The sequence below is a fragment of the Botryllus schlosseri genome, chromosome 7, assembly GCF_051294905.1.
Source record: "Botryllus schlosseri isolate E-star chromosome 7, Bs_hap1, whole genome shotgun sequence".
Classification (NCBI taxonomy): domain Eukaryota; kingdom Metazoa; phylum Chordata; class Ascidiacea; order Stolidobranchia; family Styelidae; genus Botryllus; species Botryllus schlosseri.
In genome coordinates, this window is record NC_137242.1 from 21803025 (window position 1) to 21830915 (window position 27891).

At 40.0% G+C, this 27891-nt stretch overlaps 2 protein-coding genes across 2 annotated transcripts; both read right to left on the reverse strand.

Annotated features, from left to right (window-relative positions):
• Positions 1-5958: 5958 nt before the first annotated feature.
• On the reverse strand, positions 5959-12996 carry LOC145443559 (galectin-7-like). The gene is made up of 6 exons (XM_080321502.1): positions 12759-12996; positions 11684-11838; positions 11580-11618; positions 11186-11271; positions 8635-8815; positions 5959-6833 (listed from the first exon to the last, which is right to left on the reverse strand). Exons 1-6 carry the CDS (start codon positions 12841-12843, stop codon positions 6675-6677), a joined length of 705 nt encoding a protein of 234 aa, XP_080177628.1. The 5' UTR covers positions 12844-12996; the 3' UTR covers positions 5959-6674.
• A 6757-nt stretch (positions 12997-19753) lies between these two features.
• LOC145442893 (galectin-8-like) lies at positions 19754-26851 on the reverse strand. The gene is made up of 6 exons (XM_080320932.1): positions 26704-26851; positions 26333-26493; positions 26229-26267; positions 24499-24584; positions 21806-21989; positions 19754-20793 (listed from the first exon to the last, which is right to left on the reverse strand). The coding sequence occupies exons 1-6, from the start codon at positions 26786-26788 to the stop codon at positions 20632-20634; spliced, it is 717 nt and encodes a 238-aa protein (XP_080177058.1). The 5' UTR covers positions 26789-26851; the 3' UTR covers positions 19754-20631.
• Between the last annotated feature and the right edge of the window lie 1040 nt (positions 26852-27891).

Consider the following 27891-nt stretch of genomic DNA (forward strand, 5'->3'; position numbering starts at 1 on the left):
CGTAACCGTTCAGCTGCGGCAAACCTCGTTGGTGGCAGACGGAGGATTTCTTCATCAAGTAGCCTAGAAGTCCAAATAATCTGAGGGCTGACGGTATCGAGATTGGGGAGAGTATTATCACCATAAAAAAAGTGCTACCTAAACTCAATTTACTGTGAGTGATTATGGACGAACAGTTGCGTGCGCTAATAAATATCATCATATTATTGCCGCCCGGAACGCACCATATTCGGACCACCATTCTGGAACATCTGAACTATACATTTCTCACGACAGGAGATGTACTACACTGCTATATAAATTGTATACTGCACGGTGTGTTGCTGCAGTTTCACGCAGAACTGAGTCTCGAAGTTACAGTTACCACAGACAGCCTGCTAAATAAAAGACAAATATATAGAACTACCAAAATCTGTTTTGTGCGCTGTCCTGCAATGCAATCCAAACAGTAAATAAACCCCTTGAAGTCGTCCTTATTAGCCTACTGTGCTATTATTTGGACTGCAAAAAACGTGAAGACTCAATGCTTACTCACAGCGACGAGACTTGAGCGCATATACAATTAATTACAAGTCGTCTATTAATGATTCACGTCTGCAAATGTTTGTTTGTTTGTTTAATTGACCAATTTTGACGCTTTTCGCCTAATTAAGTTATTTGCGCCGTGATAATGCATGTTGTAATGTTCATTGGTCTTTGCCTTTGGTACTCTTTTCGTCCAACTTACAGTCATATATCTCTCTCGCTTGCATGCGTCTAGTCCAGGGACGGGCAACATACGGCCCGCAACCTGATTTGGAGCGGCCCGCAGAGAGTTTCCTGTCGTACATGATAATGTGGCCCGCGGGCACAGTTTGCTGGAATCCCCACCAATTGCTTATTACGTCAAATGGTACTGACTATAGTTTATTCTTTAGTGTTCGTCTGTGAGTAGAGTGGAAGAGTGGAGCTTACGCGTAAGTTCGTCAACACGCTTGTATTACCAGCATTTACACATGTACTCAGCCGTATTGAATTGATATCTTCGTCAATCTGGAAAAAAATCCCAACCCGTCGTTCGTATGCAATACATCAGGGGTCCCCAACGCGGTGCCCGCGGGCCCCAGGTAGCCCGCGAGGATCAGATGAGTAGCCCGCAAGCCTGTTCTAAAAATGCATCGAATAGCAGCATTTATCAATATTCGTCAAGATTATTACCAGTGAGCTTTAAAATATATAGATTGATCGATTTAGCTATTCCTGTTTGATCTCACTAACGTGTAACAAATGACAATGCATATATATATATATATATATAAACACTTACAATTACAACAATTACAATTAGATATATACCAACATTTATTCGAATCACAAGACATCGAGCACGTACGATACGACCCATTGCCTATACAGGCGATATCACGGAATGTCATCAACGGTCTTCTTGAAATGACGGGGAGGGGGGTCCGTTATGGCAGCTCGACGTCAAGGACGATGCCAAAGTAGGAAATAACATTGCTATTCTCATTCAGTAGCAGATAGTCGTAAAGTACTAGCAGATTTTCAATATCTGTATGCCCATTACGTATAACATCTTTTCACACAGCTTGTTTCTCTTACACTGACCGAAGTTTAGTAGCCTACCATGTTTCTAACTTTCTTTAATCGTTGCTGCTGTCCGCTATATTGAAATCAGTCATGTCTGGATACTGAACAGTTGGATTATCGAATGTTAGCATTCGATAGCTGGAGATTGAAATTGTAACACTTCAAAATGACCTCCACCTCAAAACCCATCAGGCTACAGAGAACCTTTGGTACCTTGCTGACGCGGAAAAGTACAGTGGTGTAGGCGCAGCAGCTATTAAGGTTGCATGCGTGTTTGGTTCAACTTATCGTTGTGAACCAGCCTTTTGGGTGTTTCGTTGTTGCAGTGTCAAGTCACATACCAGAGTACAGCGCACTAGTTGATATCATGCAACGCCAGGCTTCCCAGTGACTGATAGATAACACGATGTCTAGTCTAAAGTCTGAGACATAATTTATTTTACAATTTCAGTTGACTGTTGTTGTATAATTTATACAAACATGGAGCAAAGTAATTTATGATTTCTTAGAAAATTTTAGTGGCCAGCTGGTTGAAATGAGATGTTTAAAACACTCTCTTAGAAGTCTTACCGCGATGTGATTTCTGCCCAGTGCTATGAATATCAAAGCGGAGATTCAGTGTGGTACGGGTAAATGGTGGGAGTAAAGGGTATCCCGTCGCTTCAATCAGTACCCGAGAAGTAGCTCTTGGTTGCAAATAGGATGGTGACCCCTGTTCTAACTCATCAGTTCTATCCGTGACAACGAATGTAACCAGCGAGACCGGCATTATAGCCATAGCCTTACAATATAATATAGCGGCTATGGTGTACCACATTAGCTAGGATTGTCAGTTGTTTCTTTTACCCTACTATGTACTATACTGAAATTGTTACTAGGGCCAACAATTTCCGTATGACAGACCCCAGTCTCGCCAACGAGGTTGAATCAGGTCAAATCACCACGAGAATCATATTAGTAACATTCAACTCCACGTATAAATTGGCTGCAGAGATTTTCAAGATAATCAATTTTGCCAATAGCTTGGTAAACTTCAGTAACGAGTAACTGTCAGTAATTTTGCGAAGAAATTCTGGTTACTCGACTTTACAGCTAAATCGAGGTAATATTACATATCACAATGTAAAATTACAACCTACGCACAGTTATTAGCTGCGACCGGTCATTCGTTGCAAAATTTACAGAGATTTCCCAGTAAATCTACCAGATTTTTGACAGAGTAGAATTATGTGCTGTTATCAGATCATAGTCGCGCATGGTAGCTCTAGAGACTGGTGATGACGAAGATAAGTCATTATTTTGCGATTTTCTTAATTTCACGCGGAACATGTTGACGAATTCTATGTCGCAACCGTTGAGATGTGCGATACACATACCGACTGGCACGGATATTGGTAAATTATGTTACTCTGATTAATCGCAGGTAGCGCATCCTTTCACGTTGCAGGTAGTATATACTTCGTAGTAAATATGACACAGGGTTCCACTTCTTAAAAACAATGACTTACAGAGGATTTTATTTCCTTTTCAGACCTGTCAAAAACCATACCAATCCACAGCGGAGATGGAAACAAACCGGGCACCTCATCGGTCCAAACTGTTCTTTTCTGTGGATATGTTGCAGTTTACGCTCGATATTTACTTTGACAATGTGCTCAAGATAGTTATTGAAAAGGAAATATATTTGACAGAGGTTATTTCAGAATCAAATTTACGCGTGATTTACGGAGGATAATTACATATCTTCTTCGCGAACAAATCTGGCAATACGAACATATAGTTTGTTGCAATAACGAAGTTATGTACTTATAAAAGCCCACAAATAGAATTTATGCACCAACTGCCGACGAAAATAGATTCGTATGCTAAGGAAATTCTTTCGAACATACCTTTGAACACCACTTTTCAACTTAACGCTTCCCGTAAATAAATATGCATATCCTGACACTTGCTTGTATGGCCGTCTGATTATTGTCGGTATCTTGAAATATGTAAAGCAGGGAATGAGGGAATCGTTTCCTGCATCTATTTTACTTGGCCTAAAGAGTTGTTGCTTTATTACCTTAATAACGAATATGGGATCGAATACGAAGGTGTTCTAGATCAGTGGTTCTCAACAGGCGGCCCGCCACGTAAATCAAAATTTTACATCTCAATTCCAAAATGCAAGACATCGGAGGTTGGATGCTAGTCGATTAATTAGAGAGATAAAACATCAAATTTTAAATTTATTTAACAGTTTGGTAGGTATTTTTCTACATAGTGTCGAAAGGAGAGTTCATTATCTACTTCGCTCGTACTTTACAATGGTGCACGCGTTATAAGAATCTGTTTAAAAGGGGCAACGCATTTCCGGCGAGTTATATCTAAAAGCTACGAAAACCTTCCAACGAACTTTCCGACATTGCAATTTTAATCGTCTCTTGGCAGTATAATAGAGGATATAGGAAACAGCAATGTCGCTTATCTTTCAAACGATACCTCATAATCACAATGAAGTAATAATATTTAACAGGACTTCGCCTTGCTGAAACTTTAGTAGAACCAGATACAAATATATTTTTTTGTAAAGACAGCATTGAATTAAGTTTACAATATTATATTGAGTTGCATTGTAAATAATTAAGGGTTTATTTTGTTCGGTTCACCGGTCCGCAACATCTTTTTTTATGTTTCACAGGTCCGCGCGGTCAAAAAGTTCGTGTTCGTGTTCGATCGTGTTATGTGCAAGCAGTTGTCAAGTTGGAAGTGCTTACGACAACGGGCGATATTTCATTGACTGACTCTATCGTGTTTAGCATCACATTAAAATATTGTGACAATTTGACAAACGGGAAACCGGGTCGCGACAGAGTTGTAAGGTTTCATTACTTGTTTCAAATCAATATGCGTATAGTCTCGAAATGTAACTGGGATAAAAGTTGGTAGCTATGTTTGTCGCTCAATGGGTTGCGGGTTCGAGTCCGACTGAGGTCGACTCCAGAATTCCTACCAAAGTTTTGGAGGTTTGTCTAGGCTCCTCCTCGCCATCTCATCCGTACAAGCGGTGTCCTATAAAAGCCTAGAAGTGGGCCGAGCTACAAGTCGGCAGCTACGGAATAAAAATGACGAATTCGGCCTGGTGTAAATTCCCAGAGTAGTCGATATACACCATGAATATCACAGACAAACAAACCATAATGCAGTGGTTCTCAACCTTTTTGGCTTCGCGGACCCCTTTTGGCCGTCACGAACCCTCGCGGACCCCCTCAAGTATTAGTTCAAATTTAGCTCTATTATGGTGCAACCGTCATCTCTCTTGTGCAAATATGAACTCTAGGCTTGTGATAAACTGCAACAAAATGACTTATTTTGAAATTAACATACAATTTATGTAGAAATTGGGTCGACTTTTATTATTTCAAAGCTAATTTTACAGCTGTATTTCTTGAAGTACGTGGTCGTGTCTTGAAGATCCGCGTCTTCGATTTGATATGAGCGATGAGTGCCAAAAATCCATTTCAAAAAAGATAGAGGCAATGTTCCCTCTAAGCTGCGCACGTGCGCAGTGTTGACATGGTCTCTGTGCACAAAAAATCTAACTTGCGCACAAAAAAATCCGAAAAGATGACCCTTTTTTTAGTCGTTACACACTGTTGTGCAAGGGTCTGCGCAGTGACTTGGTGAATGTGCGCATGACTCGTCAAAAATTAGCTGGAATGTTGGATGGTGGCTACTGCAATATTAACGGGGAACGCTTCCGACGATAAGCTACTTTTGGTGTGATCGCAACATTTATGGCACCAAAATGAACAAAAAATATTGTTAATGAACATATTACGTCCAGCCTAGTCATTGTTATGTGGCATCTCATCTTGAAGTTATTCTGGAATAGTGGTTATGTAAATCACAGGATAAAAATCAATTTCGTGGCGAGGTTCCAATCCCTTCATCGGGACAAATAAGACGAAATACTTCAGAAATTTTTATTTCAAACGACTGTACACTGATTAGATGAGACTGACAACTTCAAATCGAAAAGGGTTTGCAAACATTAACGAAGTCACCCTATTTGACCTTACTATCTCCATATTTTCATTTTTTTCCACAAACCCCACCAAAACGCCCCTAAACAGCAATATGTCTGTATCAGTAGGATATTGGCAATTTGGCAATTAAAATGAATTTGCACAGTAGGATATTTCATGTGAGGCGATTATTATGATGATGTGAGTCATGAAGTTTTAGCAGTTGCGGTGCCAAACTACCTCATGCTTTCTCAAGCTATAAAAAGTTAAAATTAGGTTACCAATCATTTTGAAAATTTAGAGGTCTCGCGGACCCCCTGAAATTGCTTCGCGGACCCCCGGTTGAGAACCACTGCCATAATGCAATATCCTACACCAGAAAAATAAATCTGACACTTGGAAAGGGAAACAGTGAGCGTAGGAACATCAAAATATGATTTCTCTTTATGTTCCCGTCTTTGAATTACGAGCATGGTCATGGTCATAACCAGGATAGCGGTTTCGGGAGCGGAATCTACACAATGACATAAAATCAATGATATACTCGAGGGAACGTGGATATATGAGGGTTGAAGGATGCTTCACGGACTTGCTGACATTCTGCAATTCATGTCATATAGTCGCTCACCAAGCATTTATTATAGACGTTATCATCACCCCGAGATCTAAATGTTGCGAACATTGTGAAAACTCTCAATTGTAGAACATCACAAGAGATATAAGTTCACGATGTATACGTGCTAATAACATGATATACAAATATGTGGCGTCCACGCCACCGGAGTATTCGTAGGAGAAACGGTGATTTTTATTGTAACATTAGGCACGCGTCATTCCGAAGCATACGCTGGCATTGTCATAACACAATTGAACTAGTACACTAACATTATGGACGAAGAGAGAGACCTGGTTAAATCTAATTGCTCCAAGGGAAAGTAAGTCATCACAATATTTGTGATGTGGATATGAAAATACGATACTATCTTGTCCCGCAGTATTGGTCATAGTAATGATGAGGTAATCATCAAACTACGAAAAACTATTCTTTATCGGTGGGTGGTGTTCAATCGACGAATTTCACGAAATTCTTGAAACAACCACGCTGTCCATCATAACATCTCCGTATATGGCAATTTCATCGATTTCGGATAAATTTGGTAATCTGGTCGAGAAGTCGAAGTAGTGTTCGTCGTTGATATAGGTGAGGAACTTATCTTTCCGGACTATGATCTTCACCTGCAGGATGATGTACTATAGTTAGAAATAGAACAATATGCCTTTGAGATGGATGGTTCACGAATCATCTAAGCTTACATCAATGCTGAGAGTTCGAATAGACACTGTGCGACCATGCGAACGCGCAAATACCTAAATATGCCTTAAGAATTCACGGGACCATAACTGCCGCGCTGTAAACTCAATGCTCGGACGGAGCACAAAGTTGTTTCTTGAATAGCGTATTTTTGAGAGACTTTTTTTCGTGCCTCTGCACCATATGATGTCCCTAGGCAGGGCTGTCAAACTCAGCTTGCGTCGCGGGCCGGATTCAAACTATCTAATCGCTCGCGGGCCGGACCATTCAAATGATTCAATTTCCGTACCGACGATATGAGTTAGTATATTGCTATGATTGCTTTGTTTTAGTCGTAATCTGGCAATAGTCAGGTATATGCATTATGGGGAATACAAGAGATTTATTAAAGCTGGTTCATTACTAGTACAACGCGATTCGGGTTTCTCCGCTGAATTAAATTGGAAATGAATGTAAATGGCGGCTCTTTTATGCTGATGGCGACTATAGAATGTAACCACAATACCCCTGTCGGATGGTTAAAATGGGGCCTATGAACATTCCCGACATTTGATGTCTTCAGGGATTATTTGATGATAGTATTTCGTACAAAAAATCTCAACATTTATCAGAAATGTGCTGGATAACGCAGTCATTTTTCAGAATCGGTTGGCGGACCGGATGAAATAGTCTGGTGGGCCGGATGCGGCCCGCGGGCCGTATGTTTGGCACCCCTGCCTTAGAGTTTTGAATTAGGACATAGCAACCTCTACTTTATCCCAAGAAAAATACGCATAATTTACAGGTGTGAGTCCGACTGTATTCACCATCATGAGAGAGCGGAATAATCCTAATATGACTGCAGGCCGTTGGTATGCATTAGTTTATAGCTGTACATGTGCAACTTTCGTGTAGGTGACTAACAGGCACCTGCATTTCGGCGCCAGTTATTACTACACCACGACACTCTACAAGACATTTGGAGTTTCCGCAAACATGCAACTTCGTGAAGTGTGCTGTCAATAACACCGGGTCGTAGGATTCATCATGTAAAAGTGCATACCTGTATTACCATCCACTCACACAGCCAGACTATAAAGATTGAAACTGTTCAAACGATAAGGAACCTTTCCGGTGTTCGCATTATCTCCGCTATATGACTATTGGCTATATTGGTCATATTGAGTACATGTGAGGCCTTTTGATAGAAATTGATATAAATGTGCTACGCACCATTACATACCATATATGTATATTCCGTCATACTACTATCCACTTAAATGATATCTAATAGCTTTTAAGTCTTGGTATTGTCAATAAAGTATTCACGAGATATTCTATAAAGTAGATCTTGACCGTACCAATATTTGTCAGTCTAAATATCGCAACGATTCGACGGCGCTAAAGCGGTGCATCATACGTGAAATTTCTACTGCTTATAATCCTATTGCAAGAATACTGGAACAACAGCTAGGGCAGCGCTGCCTCATACGATTCAGGAATATGGGAACTTAATCGTAATCACTAATATATCCGTTCAGAAAGATGGAATTCGGTGCATTCATTCCCTGACAGCCAACGTCAATTTTTTGATGCCATGTCATGTGTAGATCTGCGCCAATATTCAGGATACACCGAACCATAAAACATGACATTTGTCTATTAATGTTGTGGCCTATGTAATTTACCCGTCGTATGTAGTAAAATATTATAATACAGTGCAGAGCTACAGTTTATCTACGTTACCTGAAATTTTTCTCCCCGTTGAAAAGGAAATTCTCTGAAGCACATGTTTCTTTCTTCAGCGCTCCATTTGCCGTTTTCGTAAGAATTTCTTACTATTATTTTCTCGTCCATGCGAGGATTGAAATGGTAATGGACCTCTCTTTTATCGCCAACCTCTGTGGTTTTGAGGTTTATGTTCCATCTGCGATTTTAATAACAAAACATTACATGAATATCCTTACGGAATCAACTACAAATAACTGGTGTAGCCGATTCCCTGCCGCTACACCAAAGAGCTATTTTAAATTCTCGTACAACGATTCAATGCCAGTGTTTCCCAGCATTTAGTCACGATCAGACCTCGCAAGCCGGTAAAACATAAATATAAACGCTTCGGACCGGTGAACCAATATTGCATTTATGAAAAATATATTCATCTCTACAGGGATCACCAACACTCCACCCGCAAGTTCATAATTCGAGGCCCGCAACCTATAATTGGAGATTTCGTCAAAACGCTAAATAAAGCATTTTAAAATGCTGAAATTGATTTCAGTACCAAAATATTGTTGTTGTTGTTCAAAATAAGATATTATCCTGTGTTTTAAACATCACTATTCATCACCTGCTGATACGGCTTCGCCGATAATAGCATCCCATGGAGGAAGAATTAGCTGATGCAAATGGGCATCTAGCCTCGACACGCAATGGCCCATGCACTGCTAAAACCGAGACGCTTAGAAAACGACGTGCGAGTTAGAGATCACAGCATTGTACTGACGAAAAGTTTCACAGCGTATTTGCTAAACTGGGTGGCCTATTTCATCTCGATATCGAATACATGCGGCCCGCGGCGTCTACGAAATTTGAGAAGTGGCCCGCGACCCGTTTTGAGTTGGTGACCCCTGCTGTTTGATTGTTCGGTTATTCTTACAGAATTGCGAACTTGCTGTTTCCTAGCCTATATAGTCTGCTGTTTACTAGCCTCTAGTCGCTAAATTGTGCTTTACAAATTTAACGGAATATTTTAGACGTGTCATCATACTATTATCCCTTTCACAACTGTTCCTAACGTGCAGGTTACTTTTAGACAGTTTGGTCCAACGCTTGCAGCATTGCGACGTGTACGACAAAGCAAAACGGACAACAAATTCTCCAATGCGACACCATGCAGAAAAATACGTTCCTAATATCGAAATTTCATGTTTAATTTCTCTACTTAACGGACAAGCATCCATGCAACTTAATTGTTGCATTTTGAAATTCAGATTTGGCAGTCTAATATATTTAGCTGGCAGGCGGGAAACTTGCCACGATCCGACGGATAAAAACCACTGGCCGATACAACATTGATGACATATATCCCCCATTCATCTTATTTTATATGATTGGGGATGTTTGCCGTATCTTTCTATTTGATATTCCCTGAGTCGCACGATTTGAGAAAACAACATTTCCTGCGTCCGCTTGCATTCGGCATGCCATGAAATAAATTTCCAACATCGTGACAGTAGTATGAAGCACAAACCGCCTGTCGTGGCACATGAATACTGATTGATTTACCTTTAAAATACTGCGATGTAGCAAATGAACCACAGTCGCAAATGCACGGCGTCAGAAGACGGCTCGGACGTGAAATCATAAGTACATTTGCAACACTGGTGATTTGGTATGGTTCAGCAAACATCTCGAAATTAATTTGAGTACGTGTAGTAATTTTTTTCTGTCAAGGTAAAATTTGTAACCTAGTAGCCCACATTGATATAGAGCGGTGTTGTGAAATGGAAATCCCAGAGCTTATAATATATCATAACATTTCACGTTGAAGCAACTGTGATCTTTCGATGCCTATGGGTATAACTCATTTGTACAAGAAATAAACCAGGAAGCAGAATAATAAGTATAGGTTAGTAATACAGAGCAACAAAATTACCGGTGATTCAGTCACTATATTTGTACAAATTTGGAAAAAGACTTCAATAATTTTTATTTCAAACGACTGTTCACTAATTTGCTGAGAATGACAGCTTCAAATCGAAAGATTTCTGCAAACATTTTGAAGTCAGTCTGATTGACCTTGCTAATCCAGCTTTTTATTTGTTCCACAAACCCCAACAAAACATCTTTGAACAGCTGATTGTTTGTTGGAGTAGGCTATTGGCAATTTGACAATCGACATGAATTGACACAGAGGGATATTTCATTTTAGGCGGCCATACTGTTGATGTGATTCCAGAAGTTTCAGCAATTATGAAGGGAAACTGCCTCCTGATTTCCCTATAGTTTAAAAAACTTGCCAATTACATTTCCAATCCTTTTTCAAATTTAGAGGTTTTGCGAACACCATGAAAACGCTTCGCGGATTCTCGGTTGGTTATAGTATCCACACTATACACGAATTTGCGTCTCTTACAAAATCTGGAATCCATATATCGTAACTAATTGCGACATATATACGGGTCATATATAAATAATTTCTATTCTGAACATGCAAAAGTTGGTTACGGAGTTTAGATTAGGTTAGGTTAGGTTATAGTAGCCCAATTGGTATCAACAACATTGTCTGAATTACCTGGAACCTGTTTCGTTAACTTTCCCGTTGAACACAAATGCATGGCCCGGTCCACTCGCAAATGACACGTTCAATCTGCTAGATATCTACACAAAATCCAGATGGTTAATTTACAAATAACAAGGCTTTGTATTGCGTCCGTGTAATATAGTACAATTGTCCGAAAGATCATGTTACAACTAGCCACGATAGTTTGCAAACTTATGTGTTACTCTACATCGGCTCGACTGTCAACTTAAATACTTCCGGTTTCAATAATATCTTCCAAACGTTGAGCTTAAATGTTGTAAATAGCATTGGGAATTCGATACGTTTTCATTACAGTTTCAATCTTACTTCATTCGCCAATACACCAACGGCCTCGTAATAAGATCGTAACAACGTTTTCACTTACCGGAGCCGAGAAGACTTTCATTGTTGTTAAATCCGACACCTGCTCATGAAACAAACATTTGTAAACGCCAGGACCAGTATTTGGTGATGAGCGATGGTCATTACCTGCCTTGAAGCAATACCATGGTTTTCGGTGGGATACGTCATTTTTCTAGCCAAAACGAGGCAAATTATTCCACTCGTTAATACAATCATAGACACTATGAAGAGCAAAATCGTCAGTTTCTTGGATGACCATAATCCCAGACGCTTGATGTATCCTAAACAAAAAGATACTTCACATCAAACCCATGCAATACAATGACTCTACTCAACGATACAGATTGTTCTCCCTAATTGCTACAAATTTGGCAGATTAAGTTACAAATTGACCAAGGTTACGGACCTCCCATTGTCACGGCTAAATCTAACCAAAACTATACGCTTAGATTTATAAGTAGTATCATTTCAGTAAAAAAATTCTAGTAGCAGTATAGCAAAGAATTGATAAAAACAAAAATGTTACTTTGATTTCGAATAAAAGCTTCAATTGAACAGAGTATATTTATCAAATTTCATGTATATAAGCAATTTTCGTCTTATTAGCAAATGGAAGGTAACTATTATTATTATCGTATCTTGGGTAAATACCTCGACGCCTATTATGCTGCATTTTCAAGCGATTTCGTGTTTGATTTTTACTGTGACAACAGCACAAACATGTAACCTCGTAGTAGCAATAGAAGTTGATAGCTTAATGCAAGAAAACGATGACAAAATCCATAATTCCTGTCCACATAACCTATTTCACGTGTCAAAGTGCTCTACACAACATCTGCACCCAGACTTTTTGGACTTACAGTCGCGTGAAATTTATTGTCTATTTTCATTAAAAGATATTAGTTTTCAGTCCGTTCACTATTTTCCAGAAAGGGGCCATGGGGTAACCGGTGACCACATAGAACGTCGGTATTCATGGTGTTTTCCGTCATATTGGTAGAAATGTATCGGTCCAAGAGAGGCTGAGGTATAGGGACGGAACATGAAAGGCTTTGAATCACTGATCTCCGACGACCATTTACTTTATGAATATTTTAATTTTAATCTTATACATAATATGCAGCTTTTACTTTTTTCTGACATTTGGCAACACACACACACATACAGATACTGAGTATGCGAGTATAAAATATATAGAAACCTGTAAAATTTGGTGCATCCAAACCAAACTTAGTGTACTGCGAAGAGCTGCAGGATTCATCGTCCATATTCTCAGTGCTTGACATCTTTGCTAATCCGTTTATAGTGAGCTATATGTCTTTATTGGCTATTTAGCTGAATAGCAAGAGATTTTAGCGACAATATACAGCACCATTCTACTTTTCCTCTAGTAGAAGTTAACGATTTGTTGTATAAAACACGGACTCCTCTGTCACCTTAGCAGGACATATGGTATGGTATGAAATGGAATAGGAATTTTCCATACTCCATAGCCGCCGCAATCGTGCCATGCCATACTTCAAAATTTTCCATACCATCGCAATATTCTTCCATTCAATATTTGATACTTATTCCGTACTTTCGCAACTTGCCCAACCTCTTAAGCAATATTCTATTTTGATGCGTGGAAATGTTCCGGCGTTCATATTCCAAGTGTTTTTGTTGAAATTACCCATTTAAACAGCCCTGATGCACCAATGATATCACCAGTTTCTTCATATCATATGTCGTCAGCGATGCAGGGTGTCTAATCATGAAGGACGGGAGGTAAAATATAAACAGTATACACACGGGATCATTTTGAAATCACAACAGAATCTCATGACATGTAAATCTAGTGTATAGTAGGCTAACGCACTTCTTGTAGTAACACCGTCTACAAAATTACATAAAACAAAGGTATTGTCAAATCAGAAGAGTGGTTCCCAATCTTTTTTATTCATTCACCACAGCCTGAAATCTATATTTCCGCCCTTTAAAATTGCCCCTCCAATAAAATTTGGAAGGGCTTAGTTTTGCGAAGACTTGCTGCTATTGGCGAAAGTTAAGACCCCCAGAATTAAACAGCACGCAATACAAGTGAAGAGCAGTGAACTGGTAATCGTTCATGCAGTGTTGCGTCTCCGTAAAATGTATGTGTCAGACGACAGCAAAATAGAAAGATGTTGATATTTTTTGAAAATGTAGCGAGGTAGCATCAATTTACATGTGTAAATGCCAAATAATGCATAGATTAACTTCCTGGTTTTGACGCAATAGCCTGGTATAACTCGAAAAGAAATAAATATGTCATTTGATCTGTAACGAGTCCGGCTATGCAATTCGCGAGTCCAGAATATTTCAATCCACCATTTTGCATAGAAATGAATAACAACCTCTATGAAAGATCGCGCATCGCTGTCCAGTCGAATCCTGCTTATATGAGGCACTAATAATACGAATTGCGGAACTGCAAATGAGCTGAGAAATATTAGAGATACGATCGGCATTTAATAAACTAGGTTAACAATGTAAAGAGTTATTTCAAGTGTGTCTATTCCCAGCCGGAAACGCCTAATTTCCCATCGGTTGGAAACCACTGCATTAGAATATATCTCAACATATCATTTTGCGACAGCGGCTCAAACGTCGAATTTCCCCGGCACTCTGTGGGTCAAACACTCACACACACATATTAGCTTCATTAGCCAACAGCCGGGTATCCGTTTCTTATCATAGATCACCATATCTCATGTAGTGGCGAGATAGCGCAGTGGTATAATCCGCGGCTGCAACACCAATGGGTGCGGGTTCGAGTCCGACCGAGGTCGACTTCCGAATTTCGATACCTAAGTGCTGGAGGTTTACCTAGGCTCCTCCTCGCCACCTCATCCGCGTCAGCGGTGTCTTACAAAAGCCAAGAGGTGGGCCGTGCTATAAGTCGGCAGTTACGGAAAATAAGAAGAATATCGGCCTGGTGTAAATGACCATAGTAGTCGACAAACACCATGAATACCCCAAAACAAACAAACAAAACCATATCTCATGAAGTTACAATACGTCTTGTAGGACGGCATATCGTAACGTCGCTCCAAAACAAGCTACATATTTTTGAATTACAATTATGGTTATGTCTAATAGATATTGCGTGATGATCATCCGACCAATGTGTAGAAAATTATTTCCAAGTTCAATAAATTGATTTAAATATTCATGTAACTGGTATCTATATTCTTAGAGTCTACGATTTCAAAACTTCCTTGGTAGATTACGGAGTAGAAATTACGATAAGCGAAATTCAAGTTGTAACGCGACAGCGGTCGAATATAATACGTTTAAAGATTGAAATAATTATCAATAATATATATTTCATTCGTATGCACGTTGCGCAATTTTGTCTTCAAATAGATGTCGACCGGGATGGGTGAGTCATGAATCGCAATTTGAGATTTTGAACATAGACAGTGAACGATTTTCTGAGGCACGCAATCAATTTAACAAATCGAAAGTAGGATCATTGTCATGGTTTTGGCAAAACTGTCAAAGTATGGAAAAAGTATGGAAGTATGGAAAAACAATTCCATACCATACTTGGGAAACTTCCATACCATACCATACTTGCAATCTTCCATACTCGATACCGAAATTTAGTCCCATATATACCATATCATACTTCCATACCATACCATACCATGCCCTGCACCTTAGTCAAGATTGTACTTCAATGATTTTAATTCAACTAACTGTCTCAATCAGAGTAGTGAAAACTGTGGCGCCCGCAAAAAGAAGTATTGATTGACCCGCGAAAAAATGGACATTGGTCGCGATTGGTCTGGTAAGTTTTTTAATAAGCTGAAGAGTAGGCTGAAAATGCATGAAAATACTAAAATGACTGAAAATATTAGATACGGACTTGCGCATGAGTAGTTTCGACAACTTCTATTGAATAACAGAAATATATATTCAAAACAAACTCACACGTATCTATACTCCTACTCATAAAGACATATAACGCATAAACGTGTATTTGAGAAGGTTCATACCATACATTTCCTGTTTAAAATCGCATCTTGTGTAAAATAATATATTAGCATTTTTATATATTTTTTTGTTTTATATTATTTACAAAGATATCGTCCTACATTGAGACTAAAGAAATGACCTATGTTTGCATGTGCGACCTTGATCGAGTTGTAAGTGGGTATATGGGCTGTATAATGTATATATACATTATACATATATAAATTTAAGTCCTCGAAAAGGTTTAAATTTTGCCGGAGAAACTCACTGGTTACTGCAACGGTGGCGTTTTATTTTAATTTAATTTAATGTTTTTTCCGTCTTCATTTCGAACATTGCTAACTCCTGCACTGAAATGCGAATGTCAAAAATACTGCTTATAACCTCTTGTAACAACACTCGGAAGTGTTTACTACACCCTATCCAATACCGTGCCATAACCTGCTTCCGAATTGTTCCGCTTTAGCAATTCTTGGAACCAAATTCGTCCCTACGTTTTTAACTGAATGTCCTGCCAATTCTCGATACATGCACAGATTTCCATTTCCGGATTAGCACTGCCTTTACACTGTACCGTGTACAACATCGTGTCGAATCGAACGAATTGCTTGACAACTAACATAATGATTGGCAGAACTATCACAACTATGGATTTGCATTGACGTTCGTTTGTAGACTACAGCTTGGAAACCACGACTTGTAGCAGCGATACTTGAGTGTAAGAATGCATCATACACCAAGTATTATATATTGAGATACCTCATTCAAAGTAAGCGTGAACGCGCATTGCAAATGAGCAACAATTGCTACTATAGGCTACCATCATGTGTTTTCACTTCATTGGAAACATATAGATCATACTATTTCTATTTGAGGAGTAATCTTAGCAATATCCACGTAAGAAGGAATACTAACATTCGAGCGATCTCGGAAAGACACTTTTCAAATGAATGCCATCATTTTCGATGAAATCTCTCTCGATGCACAAAGGTCGATATGAACTCGTTTGACTTCCTGGACAATGCACCTTCACGACACGAATGGTGGTGTTGTGCACAATCAATCAGTCACAAGTGACGTAGCATAGTATCACAACTCTAACTGTCCGGTTTTCCATGATGATGTGGTAATTTCCTTTCTCAGCGGTGAGGGGATGTAAACGACCAATTATCATGGTCGCATCATGTGAAAAATATTGATGGTATCAAACTGTGCTGATCACAGAATTTCGTCGTCGTTGTCATTTTGCACATGTGAAATAAGTAACGAGCGCCTATAGAACCATATAACAGTGGCTCTTAAAATTTCTAGGCCGCGCCCCAAACCTGAGTTTTCCATCCGCATTCTCTATTGATTGACTAAAAAAAGGTCAACTTTCCGGCTCAGCTCCCGAAATACCCGTAAGAGCGTTACTGCAGTGCTGATTTACCGTATTTCAGTCGAATTTGGCCGTGTATTCCACCAAAATCGAAAAAGTTGCAAAATGTTGCAAAAAGTTGTATGATAAAAATATACAAAAGTTGCAAAAAGCTGCACTATAAGATTCCTTCTAACAGCTTGAATCAGCATTCTGCATATCTTCCGACTATTTAGGAAGCTGCCGGAAGCTGTAAAAAAAGTTGCAAAAGTTGCCAAAACTTGCCGTAGTAATCACAAATCATACAATCGAAGCAACCTCGTTGACGGCGTCGATTTCGACACGCTTGCGCTGAGAAACGCCATCTCCTCTCTTGACCAGACGAACGAATTCACGTTCTACTTCTCTCAATTATTTTGTATTTGCGCGCATATTCGTTTACAAAATAATTCTTGAGTTAGTTTCGTGATAGTCTTTTTAATCGGAGCGCGAAATAGGAAAGTGTGTTTGTGTATGCCGGCGAATAGAAAGACATTCCTGCGCAAAGTGTGCATATTCATTACTCTGACAAGGCTTTGCTAACGCTTATCGGGAAATGCAGCAATGCAGCTGCAATGAGCAAACAATTTTCGCGATGTCAGACCTCATTGTGCTGTACGCAAGTTGAGGAATTACTGATTATGTGCGCGATTTCTCGTTTGCTATCATCTGTGGGCTACTAATTCTTGTCTGCTTTATGCATTCGAATTCCCTCGATGTCGCTTGTCAGTGTTTAATTTGTTATCAGTACTGCGCATTGTGCAGTGCATGGCGTTGAATTACGTTGTCAAATATTGATGCAACACGAGATTATCTGTGGCGGAAATTCTGAATTTAATCGATTAGTTTAAGCAGGAACCTTCTATATTCCAATAAACTTCATTGTTGGACGGACACTATCGGGCGCAACCATATCGCGGAACGAATTTCAAACCATCGGGATTTGTATTCACATTAATAAGGTTGCGGCATTCGCCCATATTGCTCCTGCTGCAATACACCTTGATAATTAAAATCGCACCATTTCATGATCAAATTCGACTGGCTGATCGGGACCTACGTAGGCTATAGGCCGTAAGCTCCGGGCTGATATTAACCAGCGCGTTGTCGGTATTAAAACACTACGTGCGTAGTCAGTGAGTTTCTTATTTAAAACTAGAAATCCCGTCCTCTTGAAATGTCAATTCACAATTCGTAGTATCGATGCTGCGTACTGCAAATTAGTGAGAATCGTTTGAGAGAGAGAGAGAGAGAGAGATACGGTATTCTTTTTCGCCTGCACCATCGAGATGCTTTGACGACGGAGATGCGATACGGCCTTTATAGTAAGGTCATCTAGTCTGCGCGCCCGGTTTTTTTCTCCTCCATGCTATCCGTGATTGCTGGAGCGCCTAGCAGGATAGCCTAGGATACCAGTTTTCGAGTCTTTGGTCTGGCCCGGCCGGGATCGAACCCACGACCTACCCGATCGAGAAGCCGGGCGCACAACCATTACACTATCTCGCTTTGTATGCGAAATGGGTCATCGATATCTCATGTGTACTATCGTCGGTGACCGTCCGCAGAAACACTTTCGCCAAACAGTAACAATCTCTGAGTGTAATAATGTTTGTGTTTATGCATCTTTTTGATTAAAACTTATGCCCGCGTCTAAACAAATTGTACTCGTTGCCATTTCCGAATCTGGGTATTTAGGTATGACTATAGCGCACCCTGTTATTATAATTATTGCGGGTTTGCGGCAAGTCTGCAATTTCGGTAATAGCGCAACCTTGCCGTCCGATTGTACAGAACGATAAAATAGATCACTAGGCCTACTATGTATTTTGCACAGCATAGTGATGCTGAGTTCAGCAAACCAATGATCGTTATGAGATGTAAAAATCCGACCTCATCGCTAGAAACTTAGATTTCATCGCGCGCTCTGAGAAACACCATCTCCAATCGCGATTTGACCACCAAATATACGTTCACCTTCTACAAATTAAAATGCAATATTTGCATCGATGAGGGCCGCGAGCCGCGTTTAAAATATTTTGTGGACCATTTTTGTGATAAATATTCTCTGAGCACAATGTTGAATAGTGTTTTATTGCGTGTGCCTGGTAGTGTTGGTGCCCATAATAATAATCCAGTTATGATGTGCGAACGTAAATCGGGAAATGCAGCAATGCAGTTAAAGTCGATGTTTTATTCGGTAACCAATTTTCGCGATGAGAGCTACTCAATACGAAGTAAAAACCCGTTTTGTTGCCGGTAAGGAATAATTACTGATTGACCGCACGCATTTGTAATCATACTTCTTGCCTGTCTTTCGTATTCCAGAATTGTCGCGCCGTGTAACTGCTCAGTACAGCGATGAATGCCGAGCGCTCGGCAATCAATAACCTAATTTCGCAATGATCTTAGTGGGATATCGCGTCGCGTGCACAGACGAATCTCGCTAGTTATTCGCAGCCGCGCGTAACAATGATAATACGACTTGTTGAATTGCAACTGAATATTAGCATCAGAATGATCATTTCATAAGGACGGGGTTTTGCGTTTCAAAAGGAGGGGGTTTCGACACACCCTGGTTACGCACCTGCCGCCACCCCATGCAAGAATAAAAGTCAGTGCCTATGCGCTCATTTATCAACCGGAGAATCCCGCTTGCTGCAATACTTGATTCATACTGACGCAATAGATCCGCATTCTTGCGTTTCACGACCGTTCATGTCGTGCTTGGGAACACGCATTTGTCTCGTTACATGTCGACACTATTTGGCAGAGATTTCGTCCTGGTTATAATGTGAATACAATGCCGGAATTCATATATGTATTTCATAAACCAAATGGTAATTAACATCAAGGATTTCATTTGGTCACAAATAGAGGAGTCGGTTTTTACTATATATTTTCCATATTTCAATTCGCCAGAAACCAGTAGCAAATTTGACTATCTACGCGACATCACAGTACCAATCTGGTTCGAAATTCATCATGAAAATAATTCGTAAGGCGTTAGTAAAGTAAACCATCCAGATGCTGCACTTAACGACGATACAATCTTCATAATGAATCCAATGCATAAGGCTGGCCGCTGCAACTCACAAGAAAACTTGCAATAAACTCGATTTGCAATATAGTATGCAGTAACCTACTAGTACAGATGTACTATATTAAACGAGATGGGTAACTCCCGATTCGACATCTAAACGACCGAAATCAGCTCACAGAAAGAAGTTATCGAGGATGCAATGGTGATCTCATGCATTACATATTATTTTGGAATTATATGTCCACATATATGACAGAAAATCGATACGCAAAGTTGCATGAGTTTTATGCCCGAAATAGGAATATATAGTTATTATGGGTGAACGCTGACGAAGTGATATATCCTAAAATCGACTCTTCCATTAATATTTTCAGCGCCAGATGTGGGAGAGTCTCAATAGGTCTCTTCGAAAATGAAAATACAATGCGCAACACAGTGCTCTATCGTCTAAATTTGCGAAATCCTGAGACATATAGTCGTAAACAGTATAAAATGTTAAGAGGGAAGTAGGAATGTTAACATTGCAGTATTTAACATTTTAGTGAGCTCACGGATCTAGTGTTACACGTAATGAACATACATGGCGTCTCAATATCAATATCGACACTTTGGGGGCAAAGGTAACTTGCTCAACCCCGGCTACGCCAATGTCCTCAAAACAACCACACTCTCCATCACGACGCTTCCCCCGATAACGATTCGCGTGATTGCCGGCAAATTCGGAAGCCTGGGAGAGAAGTCGAAGTAGTATTCATTATTTATGTAGGTGACGAACTTGTCGTCCAGGACGATAATTTCCACCTGTAATAAAATCTACTGGTTACATTTTGGAACACACTGGGTAAATGAGGTGTGGCTTATAGACAATAATAAACCGGATATTTATCGCCATCATCGGCATTTTTACTTCGTACTTTCGATGTACATCTTTGGCACGGTATTCGCTTATTCGTGACCAGTTTGGTACGAGGCGACAGTTTTGGTGGCGTAGGTGAGGCATGGGCGGTTCCCCGTAGCAAAATTAGCCACAACACACTAATATACCCCAAAACTGAATAACATTATGTATATAGTTCACTGGTTCTCAACCATGGCTCAAACGAACCCAAGGGGTTGCGAAGCCACGCATCCGACTCGTATACTAGAAGTCACACTGATTTGCCCCATTTTCGTTGTAATTGCTTTAATGTGTGCGAATATCATGTTTCAATGGCACAATTTATTTCGTCCAACAGATCTACGGTAATAATAGTTGTTCAATATAATAGATTTTCGATTTTGAAACTCAGCCACCGTTCGGGTCTCGCACAAGGCTTGAATATTGTCGTAAGGATTCTTCAGGTTATAAAGGTTGTAGGAACAACTGATATAGGGATATTACATTTTGACGGCACCGCTTCGGCACTGATGACCTAGTTTGTCTGGTCCAATAACGCGGTTCGAAATGCAATGTTTCAGTCTAAATATAGAACATATTTCTGATCGGTTTATATTCCATATTTTCTTCAACCATCAAACTTGCATACCACTGCACTAATCTTATTGACGTGTGTTAGACTGCTTAAAGTAGCGCTGCCTCTCCTGTTTCTGTAAAGCATCCATATGCCGAAATGTTATTGCCAGTCAAAGAACACTAATCTTTACTGTCGCACAGGCTTACAATTGCATACCGCGATTAATATGTCTACTGCATACCGAACTGTTTTGACCGGCGATGCGTCATTGATTGGAATTTCACGTTTTCATTCGGAGGTTTATAGCACCATGGCTCTATGTCTTACATACTTGAAGAATGAAAACTTATCCACATCACCTGAAACTCAACCCCCGAATGAAATGGAAATGGTTTGGAATTCATGTCAGTATCTCTGCCGGTTATCCATGTGCCGTTCGCGTTCGCATTTCGGACGAGTAACTTCTTGTCCATGCGTGGATTGAAATGGTAATGAACCTCTCTCTCGTCGTTACCCCTTGCGTTGTCGAGGTTAATGTACCATCTGTGATTTATAACATACTTAAATTGCGATACTTGCATAATTACATTATGAATGATGTAGTTCGAGTATTGGGTGGCAGATACTGGTTCGACAACGTCTCAACATCACGGACGCACAACATACGAAAATACCAAAATCCGAAAGTCATTATCACTATTTAGCTTGATGGTATTGCAAAAATTTCATTATCGTTTTACTTTGTTTGTTTTGTAATGACGGATTGGACATTCGATACTTGGGAAGAAGTACGTGAAAATGTATTTTAAACTTCCAACTTACATTTCAGACCACATCATAAAGAGAGCACAACGCCCCTTACATCAACACGTGCGGTAGAATGTAACTTCACAAAATGGAAAAAAGTTTAGGTCCGAAGAGTGTGGCTTGTGATACGAAGTTGGGGCTGGTCATTGAATAATATCGATGATGTAAATATGAGTTTTTATTATGCGAACTTCTCGAGTTTCATGTTTATCAAGGTATTAATTTCAATTAAATTTATTTTTAACATTTTCATCATTTCAATACACCACGAAACTGCGATACAATGAAAGATAGGAGATGTCGAAACGAATTGGAGTTGTCTTCGAAATCAGACACCCACTTGGCCTATAAGCAGGCCGTGTTATTTTTGGCATTTCAGGAGCCAGATGCCAAAACTGCCAAAAATAAAAATTTGAAAATGCCAAAAATTGGCATATGCCAAAAATAACACGGCCTGCCAAATAGTGTATTTCGTTCATGGTGTTGTGTTAACAGGACCGCGTTACAAGCGAGAAGAGCGTTTGTGAAAGGCAGGTGTCTTAATCTGGGTCCAGCCCACCCATTAGGGGTGAAAGCATGGTGTCCTAAATTGTGTGGGCACAGCGAGATTGAACGGCTGACTGCATTTGGTTTACGTCATACTTTCCATTTGTCCAAAGGCAATTTTACGACCATTTTTGACCGGCTTGTCGAGCGCTAAATTTGATGAAACGGGTATCAATGAGAAGCTGCCGCAGTACTGATTAATAAAATGTAAATTATATTCTGCTCATGGAACTGGAACCCCCAAAATCAACCACGATTTTTGTATTGTGATCGAGTTGAACATCGTGACGCAACAAACTGTCTGGCTATTTCTGAGCTTGCATAGTCTCGTTTTGCCAGACAGTCTTGTTACGTCAATGTTCTTAAACAAGCTAACCTTCCCAGGACTCTTCCATGCGAGTTGGTAATATTAAAGCCACCTGAAGTGACAAAAGTCCTCCGAAAATATATCGGTAGACTGAAGGAGAAATGATAGTCGGGCTACTAAATAGAATGTGTTGAGAGACAACACAGGAAACTCCAGGAAAAGGATCGGGAAGTAAATTCTTTCCGCGATGAGATCGATGGCACTGGCGAAGTGATCTCTTTTCATGATGCATGGAAGCCGGTTCGGCCCTCCAAAGATTTTGAAGCTCTGAAAACCTTTTGTGGATGACTGGCAATATTCTTTCCCTCAACGGCTACTGTTGAAGCCGATATTTCGCAGATTCGCTGGGCGAGAAATGAATTTAGGAGAAACTTAGCTGACCTGAGTTTGGAAGCATTGTTACAGTGCAAACGAGTTAAGTCTATTCAACAGCTGTAACAATCAGCTGTTGAGCGTGTTTGTTAGGCTTTCTTTCTTTTTTATTGCTTATTGGCACCGATTCAGTTGGATACTGCACATTTTGTGGTTTCGTTTGATATTATTAACCTATGAAATCGTTAGGTTTTTTCTTCTTCTTATTGTTTGTTGGCACTGATTATACGTGGATGCTGCACATTTTGTGGTGTCTTTTGACAAACTAGCCCAAATAAAGCGTTTTTGTGACTAATTCGGGGCTGAAACTATCTATTAAGAGGACGATGCCAAAACTGCCAAAAATAAAAATCGAAAATGCCAAAAATAAGTTATTTTTGGCAGTTTTGGCATATGCCAAAAATAACACGGCCTGCCTATAGGTGATGTAAAAAGGAGTCATGCACACTGATTGAAAAGTAAAGAATATAATAAAACAGGACAGGTGACAAGAAGAGGTGGCATGTGTCGGAAGGCGAGATCGGTATGTCAGGTCGTGGTCCGGTAAACTAGATGACTGAGCGCAGTATTGATGGATAAGATGACAAATAAGCCGCTTCGACTAGCTTTCAAATACTCAACGTCAACAGACCTGTAGAAGATAGGTGAGTGGTTTATTGGAAGTTGAGCGTACCAAACGCATTCCCCATGATTATTATTGATATTTTATTAATACAAGGCAATAACGACGGAGCGAATCGCTTGTGTGTCAGTTTATTAGATGTAACATTATGTGACTTTGCTTTGGAAAGGTTACACTGAGGACTTCTTTTCTCAGTCCGGCAACGCCATTCCCATTCTCTCTCACTTTCATGTGCCCATCTTTGTGTTTCGGCTGCCGACTTTATTCATTAAAGCGAAATCTTTCCTACAAAGATTTAGTCAAATGCACCAATCCGTTGATGCAATCGTGATACTTACCGCGGGCCTGTTTCGTTAACCTTCCCAGTGAATACAAAGGAGTGTCCCGGTCCACTGGCGAATGATATGTTCAGTTTGGCAGATATCTGTGCAAAATTCGGAGATATTTAGCGGACATGCAGGAAACTTGCCACAGACCAACGGTTGAGAACCATTGACTACAGCAGGCCTGGGCAAAGTGCGGCCCGCGAAATTTTGCTTGAAATTCAAAATATCAAACCTACTTTTTATTGTTGCTGTGTGGACTAAAACCATAGGATGTATAAACTGAACCGGAAATTCGTTTACAATCAAGCCTGTTCATTAACATTCTGCGATTACGAAGCCTATATGTACCTCACATGCGTAGTCCAGATTCAAAATAAAGTCAATGTAGCTAATTATGCCGTTACAATTAAAGTCACAATAAGTCAACAAACCGTCTTTGTTTTCATTGTCACATTACGCATTACACGGTCTGTGTTTCAAATTGTTACGTGATGCTATTCCAAATCCCTAATTCGTAAAACAAGTCAATCACTTCCCGTGATTTATATGAGTCATCATCACACATAAAAGATATCAAAAAAATGATGCCGAAAGTTGAAATTCAAAGAGGAGTCCCTGGAGTCAGGGGTGAATCCGTCTTTTTCGTAGTTAGTGCCGAGCATGTCGTCGTGTCTAAGGAGTTCAATTTAAGTCGGTTCTATGACAAAAATACGAAGATATACACTCGGTCAAGGTAGGGCGAATTGCTGAAGAACTGCAAGCTTGGTTCAAAACGACGCCATTTCCCTAAACTGTACACTGACCAGAAACCAGCGACCAAGACAATAAGCTTTATAGGATTCCAGGACCGTACCTCTCGCACGCCATACCCCCCTCCCCAATTTGGGGGGGAAGATCGAAGGGGGCACAAAATTATTTCGTGAATTAAGATAAATTATGGATTTTGTTTTAATTTATGCAACTGATTTCAAATTTTTCTCGCGTTGTGCGAGATTTAGAGATCAATGTGTTATAGAATTGGGCATTTCGGCGTCAGCCATTACCTCGCCACGACGCAACAAAACATATGAAGTTTAGGCAAACACGGGACTCCGAGAAGGCACTGTAGTTGCAACTTCTGATCAAATTAACAAAGTAAAGTGGAAAAAGTTCGACAACGAGGAAACCTTGGCCGAAAAGGACTGTCCTTATGTTGACCGACAACCACGATGTCCTTGTCCATAGGCAATATTTGGCAATGAAGAAATTCCAATTTAGAATAGTGTGCGTCTTTTAGTTTACTACGCTTTGGCGATTTCAATATCTTTTCACATAGCAGACGGGTAAACGGACGGTAAAACTGAGTACAATCATGAAAAAACTTTGCGCTTCGCGCGATTGGGCGTTAGTGTATACAAGAAATCTCTCTCAGAAGTAGTGTTAAAAATGTGTACCCCGATGGGGGTCTGGTCTGGTCGCCATTGTTTCGAGATATGACGGAAAATAAATATTTTGTTTTGGGTGATTAACCGTAACTTTCTCATTCCCCAATATCATCACATCCATTGAGCACCATTTAGTGTACTGCTTTCAATTTATAAATAAAATCAATACGCTTGAGAATACAGCTAAAATTTCTGACTCGGCCCGCCAACATATTTTCTGCTTCTCATTTGACCCGCGGAGAAAAATAATTGCCCACCCCTGGACTACAGCATTCCTCGAGTCTGGAACATGGTGTTTATAGAAACCTATCTGCTTACCGGAGCAACGAAGACCTTCATTATTCCCGACTTGACCGTCTAAATAGAAAGGTCACTTATGCATAAACTCATCGACAAGAGCTTCATTACGTGGCGTTCTTTACCTGGTTATGTGCAATCTTTCTAAAGACCACTGTTGACCTGCATGGCGTTTTCGTGGCCATGGCGAGGCATATTATTCCACTTGTTAATACAATCACAGAAAGTATTAAAAGTACAATAGCAAATCTTTTGGTCGACCATGATTGCAGATGCTTGGTATATCCTAAACAGAAACATCTGCAACGTCCGTATATTTTAAAGTCAGAATGGCACCGTTTGCATCCCGACCTGCCTGTCCATACTCTTATTGAGTCATCAGTCGATTATACGAGTAGGCCTAGTTATGAAATGAGATTCGTTGGTGACCATTTAAATGCCGTACTTAATTTACTTTGCAAGCGATTGGCAACATAGATTGTAACCATATAGTCACCTGCTAGACTTGATCCGTCGAGAGAAAGTCTGGTGTATTTCGAGGAACTGTGGTCTTCCTCGGCGACATTCTCTGTGCTTGACATGTTCACGTATCAGTAACCGTTTAAGTAGTCTTCTGTCAATATCTGGTTGAAGCATATTTGTTGACTGATTGTATAATAAACGTTACAGGGTTCAAAGAGTGAGCACCACGTCTGTAGGACGTCCACATGGGTCCACATTGTCAAGGCCGTGGGCAGACGTCCATGTCCTTGGAAGAGCAACTTCTTCTGATTCCTAAAGTGGCCAAAACGTGCACCATCCAAAGCAACTAAATTCGCTCAAAGTCTCCCGGTACAGCATACTGACCGGTACAGCGTTGATGCTCCATAGGTTACGGAGGAGCTGGGCAAAATCGTATGCATGAGTATTTCGTTTCTGAATCGAGTGTTGGGCTTTCAATCGATTCGATTACCACTACAATATGATGTCGCAAAAGTATGAACGATTGGAAAGTTGAACTGTACTTTATATGCTATCACGAAGAATACAATCAAAATAAAGATATTCGGGTATTTTTTCAACAATATAAATTTCATTGCGCTTTGTGACAATGCTGTGATTTGATCACGAATACGCAGATATGTTGTTTCCACTATCGTATGCTACGTGGATTTTTATTACATGTTCCTTATGATGCGATACGACCAATCGATGTTCACAGTTCTTCCGACAGAGGAAAATAGTATCGAAACAATCATTGTCATTGATATATAAACTCTCAGTAGCAAAGAGGTATACTTGAAAAATAAAATTAGCTTTCTCCTCTCAACTCTAATCATTTGAATTAATACTCGAACCATTGTGACCAGCCCTAGTTGCATCCATTCTCGAATCATTGTGACCAGCCCTAGTTGCATCCTGTCATTTTGTTGACTAATCTGTTTTGGTTTTAGCCTTTATCACATCTAAGGAGTTTCGAAATCTGGATATGCCGAAGTGTAGCCGCCGTCGTACCAAGACACAATGATAATGGAATCTCCGGTTGCGAAGATCAGTCGGGCGTACAATAACTGTGAGAGAAAACAAGGTACTTTATTGATGCTATGACTTGAATTGGCTACTGTTGCTATGCCTGCATTCGTTGTAATATATAGCCTTGGAATCTGCAATTATCTTGATTCAGTTCAACTAGAAAGATTAATAG